The sequence below is a fragment of the Leptonychotes weddellii genome, chromosome 7, assembly GCF_054177405.1.
Source record: "Leptonychotes weddellii isolate Sample4059 chromosome 7, ASM5417740v2, whole genome shotgun sequence".
Lineage (NCBI taxonomy): Eukaryota > Metazoa > Chordata > Mammalia > Carnivora > Phocidae > Leptonychotes > Leptonychotes weddellii.
The window spans coordinates 79,837,089-79,850,661 of NC_138375.1; the positions used below are offsets into that span (position 1 = coordinate 79,837,089).

General features: G+C 36.6%; 1 protein-coding gene across 16 annotated transcripts in view; it reads left to right on the forward strand.

Annotated features, from left to right (window-relative positions):
* The window catches only part of MEF2C (myocyte enhancer factor 2C), a 172,534-nt gene that overhangs the window by 136,692 nt on the left and 22,269 nt on the right, over positions 1–13,573 (forward strand). For all 16 annotated transcript variants that reach the window (XM_081826592.1, XM_081826596.1, XM_006744818.3 and 13 more), the window contains 2 exons: positions 2,497–2,683; positions 4,951–4,998. In XM_081826592.1, coding sequence (XP_081682718.1) covers positions 2,497–2,683; positions 4,951–4,998 — 235 coding nt within the window. The remainder of the gene's footprint in view (positions 1–2,496; positions 2,684–4,950; positions 4,999–13,573) is intronic.

Sequence of the window (13,573 nt, forward strand, 5' to 3'; positions counted from 1 at the left end):
CATAAGAAAGTAGAATGTTCCCTCAATGCACACAGTAATTGTATTTCTGGAAATTTCAGTATATAACAAAATCCATGTTTTAATGTATAAAAATACCTTGTGTTTGTAGAACAAAGTTAGTTCTGACTCACATCATTGTAAATGGGTTTTTTCACACAATAAATGTCCAGTGGGGGCTTTTGAAAGTTGAATGGGATGAGATGATTCTTTGTTGTGTTGAACTGTCCCACATATGACAGAGTTTACAGCATACCTGCCTACCTACCCAGAAAATACCCATACCCCCCAGTTATTGTGACACCCCATAATTGTTCCACAGATTTCCAAAGTGCTCCCTAGGGAGGGAGTCCGCCCCTGTAGAGTACCACTATTCTAGATCTAGAGAGTCACTATTATGGCTCTGGGGGGAAACACAGTCATTGAAGGGAGTTTAGTAAAAGGACTGTTTGAAGATAGGTAGGGTTCAGTGAAACCCAAAGGAATGGTGAAGTGTATTAAGGCTTGCAACCTGGAAGCTGTTACCATAACTAGGCCTGAAGGAGCAAAAGGACAGAAAAGATACCAGAGCACAGCAAGATCTAAGTCTATAGAAGACATGACCCCAAAAGAGGCGTGACCTTTGCTAGCGGAACGCAGCCTCTGCCAACCTGTGGCTCCGCAGGGAGGATGCTACGGTAGCAAAACACCCTGACTTCTCTCCTACTCTCTGTACTTCTGCTGGTGCCTCCATTGGCCCAGCTGAACCCAGAGGGCAGCGGGAGCCCGGTGGATGCAGTCTGGAGATTCAGCCTCCTGGGCCCAGAGCAGTAAAGAGGGCGGAGAGTGGATCTGGAGAGGCAAATAGAGACCTACCACAGTTGCTTATCTTTGTTTTCTTAGGTATTCTAAGTAATTCTTATTTGGCCTTTTACTACAGGAATGCAATATTTCATTCATTCTACAGACATTTATTTCACAGCATACACTAATACTTTTTGTTGTTTAAAAGGCTCTGAAAATTTGAGCCTCTGGAAATTCATTCCTAGATGTCTTATCCAACATTGATATTTCATTGTATCATGATGTTTATCCAAAATTATTGTTTGTTACTCTGCTTAAAATAGATAAAGTCTTAATAAAGAATGACTGTTTTAATAAAGCACTTCAACATTTTCATTTCCCTGTAAAAGACATGTAAAAGAGTTATGAAACATTTGCTTCTGTCAATATCAACATGTCCAGATCATGGAAGAAAAGAAAACAGGAAAAATAAAGAATAAGAGAGCACAAGCCTAAACAGAGAGTAGTATTGAACTCACCACCAGGATAAACAGCTTTTGCAGAGCATGACATCTGATGCAGGCCAGCCAATCAACCAGGAAAGGAAAGATGATGTTAAGATTACTGGGAAAAACGATAAAAATATAAATAAAAATAAAAACCTTTGAGTCACAGGCACATAGGCATTTAAACTTACACAGTGACTTATCTGAGAATCCTGAAGGAATGTTCTATATAAACCCTGTCTCCAATAGATATATTAGATAGTTACACACACACACACACACACAAACACACACGTACCCATTTTATAGTAAGAATGCAGTATGCTCTGACACCATGAGTCCTCTGGTAATATATTCAAGCAGTACTTTCATTTATGCTGAACATTTTTTAAAAAGGTGGAAGTCTTAGGTATGATTATTTAGTTAGTGCAAGCAGAGAAATAAGCATGATTTTGCTTAAATTGTTAAAATAATACCAAAATATCAATAATTGGGACCTGATTACTCTAATTAGATATACACACGACTTCATTTCACTCGATATTTGCCAGCTTTCTCCTTTGAGTTAGAGGTCTTGCCATTTGTCAGTGTCCGTGCATCCCCAAAATATAAAGTGTAACATATATTCTGAACTATCATTTTAAAAAATGAACTATTGAATGATACATGCTCTGTTGAATTCTGTCTCTTAAAATGTCTATTATCTTTAGAGTTAATCTCAAAAGACAGACGTTTAAAAATAATAATTAAGGTATATGTGCTACTCACATGCTTGGAGATGATTTTATATCATTAAACTTCTGCATAAATATGCTTCAATAAGCAATTAAACCGAAGACTCTGGTTTGCATTTTAATCCTCCTTTTTCTCTGTGAAGTCATCACAATCATGCACCTTTGATCTTGCAGCCATTTCTGGTACCAGATTCAGACATCACAAATGAACAATTATTACTTAATAGAATGGAATTCAAAGACAATGGAGTCTAATGAAATGGGGCTTTGTTTTAAACAAAAGTGAAACGTTTTCTAATAGTTGCAAAGAGTTCTAAGCACATTAAAGAAATCAATTTATGATCTGAACATCTTGAGAGCTCTTCTTAATGGTCTTCTAGACACCAAGCGGCTTGGAATTTGAAACTTTTCTTGGAAAAGTAAAGTCTTATCTGTACTTGAGGGCTTCTGTTTCTCTTCTTTCCTTTTACCCATATTTTTTTTTTCTGCTCCTACAGGCTGTTCCCCCTCCCAACTTTGAGATGCCAGTCTCCATCCCGGTGTCCAGCCACAACAGTTTGGTATACAGCAACCCCGTCAGCTCACTGGGAAACCCCAACCTTTTGCCGCTGGCCCACCCTTCTCTGCAGAGAAACAGTATGTCTCCTGGTGTGACACATCGACCTCCAAGTGCAGGTAACACAGGTATGTCCTCATACAGATGCAGTGTTAGAAATCATTTGAAGGAGCCGCTGTTGGCCAAAAGGGTATTTTATCATCAAGCTGTAGACTTTTCCAGTTTTCCATTTGTTATGTTCCCTCATTGTTTAATATCCACCCCCTTTTAGGTCTTCAACCTCGTCAGCCTGTCTTTTGAAATCTTTCATAATCTGCTATTTATCTATTCAGACTATCACCAATCTCTCATGTGGCTATATTTTAACCATATACTTTCTCAAACAGAAAGTCAAACATCCTGTCTCCATTCTTTTGCTTCTGCTCTCCTCCCGCCTAAAATGCCATTTTCCTTCTTCCTCTTAGCCAAACATCACCTCTTCCGTGAAATCTTTCCCTGTGTCCTCTGATAGCATTTGTGCTATCTAGCTATTTATTATTCTGGGCGTTTTTTATTTGTTTATACAGAAACTTATACCACAAAGGACTTAAAGCAGAAAAGAAATATGATGAAATAGTGTAACTTAAGAAGTGTGAAATAAAAACAGAACTTAGTCAGAAATGAAATTAAGAGTACATCATAAGAACATATATACCTGCCACAAACTTGTCTCAACATTTCTAAGAAATCCCTATGGTTGTGCAATTCACGGTGTCCCAGAGAAAAGAAATTATTGCTCAGGAAAAGTTCAACCATTCTTCATACTCAGATCAAGCAAAATACAATATGATGTGCTTTATTGAATATGTGTCTATTTCCCCACTGGATTTAAAGAATCTTGAAGGGAAGAAATTCCTCCTGGTTTGCCAGCTTCCCAGTTGGAACTAAGTAAATGTATACTGAATATAACCAAATAATTCCTTTATATCTCCAAAAGAATCACCAAAAATAATTGTATTTCTAAATTGCATATAGCAAACCATTATATATTACATTTTATTTTTTAAAAAAGCACTCCATAGGAAATTTTTAATATGTCTTAAGCACACATAACTGTGTTAAAAGCAGTTTATTCATGGAAGAATTTTTCCTTGAGAATACTTCAATATCTGCCTTATAATTTAAACATGTATTACTATTTAGTACAGAAACTTTATATAGAAAATATAATCAAAATCAACCAAATAATAAATCTTGAGTCTGAGAGATGTGTATAAAGGACTTCATTATGCCATTCTCTCTACTTTTGAATATGATTGAAATTTTTCATAAGAATTTTCAATAACCATATGTTATTCTTTTCAGATCATACTCAAACGCAGTTGAATTCCCTGTTTGATAAATTCATGCTTGCTTATTTTTTTTAATTTCATACTTTATTTCCAAAATATTATTTGATTGGAAATAACAAACATTTCTTAAAATATAATGAATATTTTCTTCAAATTCCAAAACCAGAACAAACTAATAATTATAGACTGTCACTTAGGATCAGTTAGAAAATAATCCAGCTGAGGAGCACCTGGGTGGCTCAGTTAGTTAAGCACCTGACTCTTGATTTCAGCTCAGGTCACAATCTCAGGGTTGTGAGATAGAGTGCCACGTCGGGCCCCATGCTGGGTGTGGAGCCTGCTTGAGACTGTCTCTCTCCTTCTCCCTCTGCCCCCCACCTTCCTCTCCAAAACAAAGAAAGAAAGAAAAGAATCCAGCTAATATTCTGTTCTTTTGGCTAAATCTTATTCCTTAAAAGCTAACAGTAATTAATATACTCAGTATCTTATTGAAACATCCCAGCTGTCATATTTTAACATTGCCAAATTTAAGTCAGCAGTGAATAAGCATACCTTTCTAAATTTGTAGCCAATGAAACCTACTTTATTGTGTCAGTAAGAAAAATTCAGGTAGTAAATGAGGTCATTCACTGTGGGTAGATTCATGAAATGACCAAAGTTCTGGACAATTAGCATTTTACAAAATTAATTATATAAAATATATTTACAAAGAATTAAACATCAAATGTATGGTTATTTGAACATACAGCAAACCTTAGTCCTTTTTTTTTTCACTTTCTATAAAACATCCAAAATGAAAATTCAGAGACCATTTAAACACTGGATTTTTTAAATGTAACCTTTCTTAGAAAGAAAGATTCTGCAAAATGTCAGTGATTGAATGTAGGTTTAAAGTTTGAGCTCAGCATGTCATAATAAAACAAATGTCAGCCTTCCAACTTAGGTAGTATTTTACAAATTTAGGACCTTGGGAGAGCCAAAATACTGTGGCTGCTAAAGGTAAAGTGTGTTGTTCCGTGGACCTGTAGCCTTCCCTCCATCTTATCTTTCTCTTTAATCCACAGGTGGTCTGATGGGTGGAGACCTCACATCCGGTGCAGGCACCAGTGCAGGTGAGTGGAGACTTCTGGGCCACAGCGTGTATCATTGTTCAGGGTTCCTTTACTGGGCGATGTGTCGGGAGTAAGTCCGTTGAACAGTGTAGGGAGATCTGTGAGATGCATGGGAAAATGGCCCCCAGAACTTCTCAAGCATTTTTATGAAGCAGAAGTGGATGGAAGACTGTTACTAGAACTTTTCTTAATCAAACTTCAGCTAGTCCACGTAATCAGAAGTGAGGGCTCTGATCAAACCAATTTAATCCTAGATACCATCTCTGGACACAAAAGTACCTTTGGCAAGACTTGCCAATTGAATTCTCTGGTAATCATTTCACATTAAATGGAACTCTCTCTCCACCCAAAGAAGTACCAAAGTCCTGTACGTTTCTAAAGGAAAATACATTTTTAAAAGGAGGGAGCATACCTCTGAAACGAATAATACATTATGTGTTAATTAATTGAATTTAAATTAAAAACAAATAAATAAATAGGAAAATAATAAATAAATAAGTAAAAAGGAGGCATGGAGGGGCGCCTGGGTGGCTCAGTCGGTTAAGCGTCTGCCTTCAGCGCAGGTCATGATTCTCGGATTCTGGGATCGAGCCCCGCATTGAACCCCGCATTGGGGGCCTTGCTCAGTGGGGAGTCTGCTTCTCCCTCTCCCGCTGACCCTCCCCCTGTTCTTGCTCTCACTTGCTCTTGTTCACTTGCTCTCTCTCTCTCTCAAATGAATAAATTCTAAAAAAATCTTCAAAAGATTTTTTTAAAATTAATAAATAAATAAATAAAAAGGAGGGAGTAAGATTATAACCATTCAACAATATTGTTAATAAAATAAAGCCAATTTTGGCATTAAAACGAGCTCTTAGAGAATATGAACATAGTGTACCCCCAAAAAGCCATTTAAATATATTTTAGCTCTTAAGAACTTCTTCCACTATGTCCAATCATCTTATAGTCACACTTCTCCAGGGTTCCATATTAATTCATATTATTGTGATTATTGAGATATTGATGTCATTTTCAGTGCAGAGGTAAGACAGCACAGTAGTTTTTAATGCAAACCACACTTCACTATTGGCATAACAAGTAACCATGGTAATTCCTGCAGCTGGAACATGAAATACATTTAAAATAGTAGCAGACAGGCATGAATGATACAAGGTTATGTTTGAAATGTCAAAAAAAAATTCAAGCTTATTGAAATATCCATGGACAACCTAATTAAAATATTTTGCCAAGGTCAAATATAATAGCCTGCTAATTATAAGAAAGAAGATAAAGAAAATCAGCATACAAAAACATTTTTATAAATATATCCATTTGGGGTAATGTTTCTCCTTCTGATACTGGCTCTTCACTAATTCAGTGAGTAATGAAGAAAAAGTATTAGGACTACACAGTGAATTAAACAGAATAAATGGTACTAGCTTCCTATTTTATCTGCCTTTTAAAAATTAGGTAGAGTCAAATTAATGAGTAAACTCAATATACTATTTTTCTGGGCATTGAAACGAAGTGCTCATTTTTTTCCCTCAAAACATACTTTGAGGCTTGCAGCCTCAAAATTACAAAACCAGATCAAAGCCAGACCAGTGTTGCTTGGATTCAAGTCTTGGTTAGAGAGAATGGTAGGGACTAAGAACTGGGTTGTCACAAAGACCCAGGAAAAGATAACTTTAAAAAATGGTTTAGATGTTACGATATTTTATCCAGTATCTCAGTGCTTTTATAGGAACAGCCAACAGTGGTGGGAAAAAGTTATTAGATGTAGTAAAAAACATATGGGGGGAGATGAGTTACTCAGTCCTAATGGAAATAGACTCTTGGTTCTGCTTAATAGCTAGAATGTTTTGGGATTCTCTCTTGAAAATAAGTGTTTGGTTGTTCAGTTATGCTGTCATTGTCAATTCTCTGACAGCCGGCTAGGTTTAATGGCCCTCCAGGGACAGAGACGACACTCCGTCTTGTAAGTGTAAAAGCCACATAGCATCATGAAGCTAAAAAAAAATCTTATGGGCATAGCAAATTTATCTTCCTACATCAAGACCTCTACCACAGATGTGAGAATCTTCTACTTCAAAAATAGAAGGAAACAAAAAGAAAGACACTCAGTTGTTCCACCCTGATGATGATAAACATTCTATCCGGGTGAATGTATCTCGTAGCCATGAGCGTATAACTCTCCCATTTTCTATATATTTGTGAGTTACCTCCCCGCTTTTTATTTTTTATTTTTTTTTTAAGATTTTATTTATTTATTTGAGAAAGAGAATGAGACAGAGAGAGAGAGCACGAGATGGGGGAGGGTCAGAGGGAGAAGCAGACCCCCCGCCGAGCAGGGAGCCCGATGTGGGACTCGATCCAGGGACTCCAGGATCATGACCTGAGCCGAAGGCAGTCGCCTAACCAACTGAGCCACCCAGGCGCCCCTACCTCCCCGCTTTTTAAAAAGAGAGGAAGAAGCCCTTCCTGACTCGGGCTCCACAGAACACCTGTTGCAGATGCCATTTAGTAGAGTCCAGCTTTTCTGTCATGTCCTGCTACAGGCTCAGCCGTCTTGCCCTTCTATCTCAAACCCGCTGGTATCATGTGTCAAAGCGAAATATATCTATGCTGATGTCAGAGAGTCACATAACACCAGGGGAAACAAGGCCAGCCAGAATGTCTCTGCATTTTCAGAAAAGAAGACTAAGGCAAAATGGCCAAAAGATATCTTCCAAATTTTGAATATTGTCATTGAAATTCAAGGTCTCTGATAAAGCTAGAAACTCTGAGGCCAAGTGCACATACTTAAATACTTTTCAGTCTTTGTATTTTTTTCAAAATCAGATCCTCTCAACTTGTAAAAAAAAAGGGGGGGAGGGGATAGCACCATGCAGAAAGGAAGTAAATTTAACAATTAGCATGTGCTTATAAATACCAAGTGACCAAAGAGATAAGCATTCTCTTGTTCAGCTCAGCTCGATGATAAAGTATAACAACTTACCCATCCAGCCCCTGAACTATATATACCTCTCCTTCATCCCATCATCCAGTGAATCATCAAGTCTTACCAGTTCTGCCTCCAAGGTATTTCCTAAATCTACTTCTTTCTCCATTCCTGTCCCAGTGCCCTGGTTCAGGCTCCTAGCAAAACTCCAGGACTGTTTCCAGAGCCCCCGAATTTGTCTCCCTGCTTTACATTGCATACCCCCTCCACTTTCCCCATGACTAATTAGCCTTTCCTTAAACTAATTGTAGGTCATCCTTCATGTGCCCAAAATCCAGACATGGCTTCGCATCTCTTTTAGAATTAACCAGGAGCCTCTAATCTTTAGCCCAGCCCCCCTCTGCAGTCTTAAACCTTCCTTTCTGACACTGCCAGCAAGAACCCTGCACTCGAATAATAGCAAACATTTAAGTTGCCCTTACTATGTGCTTTACCAAAAGTAACTCATTTATTCTCATGATGGTTCTTTAAAGTAGATATGCCTACTCTGCCCTTTTTATAGATGGGGAGACTGGGCCAGAGAGAGGTTAAATAAATGCCCAAGGTGGAACCCAGGCAGTCTGTCTCCAGAACCCATGCTCTTAACCACTTCCTTGTGATGCTGCTTTACAAACTGTTGAGACCGCTTGCCTTTATGTGTGCATTCCTAGTTCCTTTCCCTCAGCTTCTTCTTGCTCCTGAGCACTCCTTGTCATTCCTCAGAATTCAGTACAGCCATTCAGGAAATCCTTTCTTCTGGAAGGAATTATGCATCTCTTCTTTTTCCTCGCATGGAAGCCTGCGCCCACATCACTTACCTCATTGCATTGTAATTGTAGTGTCTGGGCACACATCTTTCCCCTGGGCACTCAGCCTTCCAGGGGCAAACTGTGTCTTTCTTACTCAGGTTGTATTCCCAGCTCAAGACATAAAAGATAGTACATGGCAGATACTCAGCTAATGTTTGTTAGCTGAATAAAGGAAAAATTAATCTGCTAGTCATAAATTTTTAATAATGTTGTTATGAAAAAAGAAAGAATACTTCAAAGAAATAATGTAATTTTTAGTATGAAAAAATAAACTCTCGATCTGTAATTCACAAAAATAATACATTCTTCTGATACTTATACAAAGAATAGTGAATTATGGGCGCCTGGGTGGCTCAGTTGGTTAAGCGACTGCCTTCGGCTCAGGTAATGATCCTGGAGTCCCTGGATCGAGTCCCACATCGGGCTCCCTGCTCGGCGGGGAGTCTGCTTCTCCCTCTGACCCTCCCCCCTCTCATGTGCTTGCTCTCTCTCATTCTCTCTCTCTCAAATAAATAAATAAATAAAATCTTTAAAAAAAAAAAGAATAGTGAATTATTTGATTAAATGACTGAACACCATTGGCCAATAAAGTTTTACTAACTTTTCTAACATACTTAATAGAAATCCTGAAGAACTGATACACAGCAGTAAATGAAATGTGGGTTGATACCTCAGACCATCACAAATCACCTCTTAAAATAATAAAGCTCTTATCACTTAAATTGAAGCAATTTCAAAGATGAAGGCAAATGGTAATAAAGAAGTAACAGGATGGGGTTGTACTCTTGGTATAAGGGAAGTATACAGCAAATCATTATAATACATTAGTAGTGGTGACATTTCTAGGTTTCAGTTCACAGTTATTCATCCAATGCTTAGTCCTTTCCTCTCAACAGCCAAAATCAAAAGTCCCTGCTTTTAAATTACATTTTGTCATAGCTGTGTAATTAAAGCTTTTAACGTGCTAATCTTCGTGGTTATTGTTGATTGAAGATTAAGTTCAGGTGAATTTTTGTAATCATTAGATTTAATAGAAATAAAAGGTAAGCATTCTCTTTTTCAGCTCAACTTGATAATGAAATACAGCATCTTTCCCATCCAGTCTCTGAGCTATGCCTTGTGTTGGATTTTTCACTAACCTATTAGTACCCTTTGTTTTCACTTTGATAGCATAGTTGCTTTTTATTGAGTACGAAGTACCAGTATGCTCAAGAATTCATGATTGAGACAAAAGAGAGAGAGAGAAAGGGAAGGATAGAGAGAGAAAGAAAGGAAAACCCTTCAGGAATCGCTTTGAAAATTTAAGAGAATTTTACAGTCTACGTAGCTATTTGACAATAAGGGAAAGGAGATTTATGTATATTGGCTAATAATTTTAATTGGCATTTATTGTAAATTAGATATAATTTTATAAAAAAGAAACTAACAGCTGTTTCCTTATTTTGATTGTTAATTGTTTACTATTTTATGCGTTTGGTTGTCAAGCATTGTCACTTCTGGAATGCTTAATTTATATCAGCTAAATACATGGAGACTTGATGGTGGCAGAGTACTGCTGTGGATAAATCACTGAGGGGTGAGTAAGGAAGGAGCCCTAGCTTCCAGGCTCTGAAAGGACTCCATCTAGCACGACCTGAGGCTGTGACTTGAACCTTTGAACTCAGTACTCAACGTTGGGGATAACACACAGATATCTTTACACGAAACATTTTATGATTTTATAATCATAGAACTTCACTTACATGACTTTTTTATAACTCATTGAGTACTGAAAAAAAATTTAGCATATTATAAAATAGAACTGAGAAGAGGAAAAGGTCATACAGTGTTTAATTATTCTGTATCAGTACCATTGTTTTGCAAGTATTTGTTATTGAGGATACTTATCAAAAGTTTCTTGGCTGACTTTCTTATCAGCCAAAAAGACTTCTCTGCAGTTCTTACTCACTGATTTGAAGTATCAGGAAAGTAGTTAAAAATTCAGTCTAAAAGGATTGGCTTTAACAAGTTTACATTTTTGTTACCGAACAATATACAGATTCAGACAATGTTAACATTCGAGAAAGAGAGATGGATACGATTTAGTTGCTCTCAGACAAGAAAACTATTTTTATTAGTATAAAATACAACTTTATATTGCTTTTTTAAATACTCTTAAGCAGCATGTGAAAAAAAATCTAAATTAATAGTCAGATTCTTGTTTTGAAAGTATTATTCTGTTAGTTTGAATTATTCTAAATAAAAATTCTGAATTCATTTGCAGTTTTACCTTGGGAGTTCACCCAAAACATGAATAGAGATCCATCAGCATTGCTTTATTATTATCTATGAAATTAAGTAACAGTGATATTTTTAACCCAAACCAAGGTTATTATCTAGATTTATTAAAGGAAAAAAAATACTTAGCCCTCTTAATTGAATGATCTACAACATATGATACTTAGCAGTTGCAAAAAAAAAAAAAAAATCAGTGTCCACTTCCCATACACAAGACCTGGAAAATTGTAAATACCTTGATGCCATTTCCTGGGGCCGATGTTTTAACTGTGGGAGAGGCAGGTCAAAGAGAGGATAAATGAAGAATATTACAGGCTAGGTCAGGATATCGTAAAATCTGCTTTTGACCCCTTTAGTTTAATTTAATTCTTTTTTTATTAACATATAATGTATTATTTGCTTCAGGGGTATAGGTCTGTGATTCACCTTACACAGTTCACAGTGCTCACCATAGCACATACCCTCCCCAGTGTCCATCACCCAACCACCCCATCCCTCCCACCCTCCTCCACTCCAGCAACCCTCAGTTTGTTTCCTGAGGTTAAGAGTCTCTTATGGTTTGTCTCCCTCTCTGGTTTGGTCTTGTTTCATTTTTCCCTCCCTTCCCCTATGATCCTCTGTCTTATTTCTTTAAATTAACAGCCTCCTCAAGAATGTTCTAGCAGATTTTAGAGCCCTTTGTATATTTCTGACCTCACAATTTGTATCTTTTTTATCCCCATCTTCCTATTATATTCAGTAAAACAATGTGAAAATTTGTCTCTTTGCTCATATCCCATTGACTTGAGAGTGTGACTGATAAAACATTGGTCATTTTTAATATTAATACAAGCGGTTTAATATTTCCTCCTAAAATATTATTTTTACTCAGCGTTTTTTTTTTTTCTCTTAGCAGTTCTTTTTCCTCATACACAATTTGTTTCTCTTCTCCTTGTTTCTGGCATCACCATAAGATTTTATTTGGGGATAATACAGAAATAAAAGGTCTTTTCAAAATCATTACTGATAGGAAATTGTGCATCAATAGACAGTAGATGCTGAAGAAGGGATGTGGTTAAAAAAGCCCCTCTTTTGGAAATCAACTTTTTACCTATCAGGGACTTTTTGGGGCTTCAAGGCTGTTGGCCAAGAGTATAATTTGCTGTTTTTAGACAAAGTTTTGCCAATCACTTAAATTTTACAGTTGGACTTACACGGTGTGTTCACTCAAATTTCAATTCAAAGAGTACTATAGTCATGATAAAGTCTCGTATTTAAAAGAGTAAATCAAATATATTCCTTTAGCTTATCTTAAACTAAAGGAAGCTATATTGTACCAAAACCTGGATAAACAATTTCAATTTATAATCTGTGGATGTGCCCACAGGATGCTTTAGTATTCACTGGGTTTACTTATTATTGTTCTATTTTAATCACTTTAACTGAATTTAATATTTACTTGTTAACTGTTTTACTAAACACTGTGCCCCCCCTTTCACAATTTCTTGACCTTACCCTCCATCTACAACCTCCAGTTATGGTAAAGAACTGATTATGCTCTATTTGTAGTGTGGGGGGGGGAGAACAGCCTGCTATATTAATATAGGTTGTAATTAATGTAGTAATAATAGCAAATCTAAATCTGTGGTCAATTTACATAAACATGATACATTAATTTACATGACAATCATGAAAAATGAACCTTTAGTTTAATACTAAGCAACTCAGAAATATCTAGAAAATCACAGCGCAAAATTTTTGCACAAGCAGTAATTTGGAGAAATACTCCGGAGGCAGATATTCAGGAAAAACAAATAAATAACCAGTGAAAATACATAACATATAAGTTATTTTAGGGATGACATTATTGCCCTTGGAAAGTCTTTGAATTCCCATTTTATAGGATTGTTGTGAAAATTAAATGAGGTAATGGTACAAGGCAGCACGTTGCACAGTTTCTTCACCAGAGTAAGTGCTTGTTAATAAATGTCAGCATTGTCAGTATTACAATTATCTATATTCTTGATTTCCTAAGCAAAAAATGAAGCTTAATTCAATGCACTCCTAGTAATATTTATTAAATGTGCAGTAAGCGAGGAGAGCACCTCTGTGAAGTAGGCTTCACAGAGATGTGTGCTGCGGCCCCTACCCTCAAGGCTGGGGATTAATAGGATCTATTAATAAACCCGAGGCAGAACAGGAGTGCAATGCAGTGCAGTGCAACACATTTCACTTTGAACATTACCATCTTCTGATGTGTTTGCAGCAGTTGTGTAAATGTTAAAACCACAAGTAATTATTCTTTCTCTTCCATCACGTTCTCTCTAATTTGTACTGTCTCAATATTTTTGTTTATAAAAATGACTGAAAGAATGAGCGATTGTGTCAATAATGAAGACACCCCCTCATTTTTAGCAAAGAGACAGCCCCAAAATCTCAAGAAGTGAACAATTAAGTGAGTCATAAATCTATCATTCATTGTTAAGTGGAATTTTTTTTTAAGATAGCAAGGTTCAGTATCATTTTTATGGTGCAATTAAAAACTATCCCT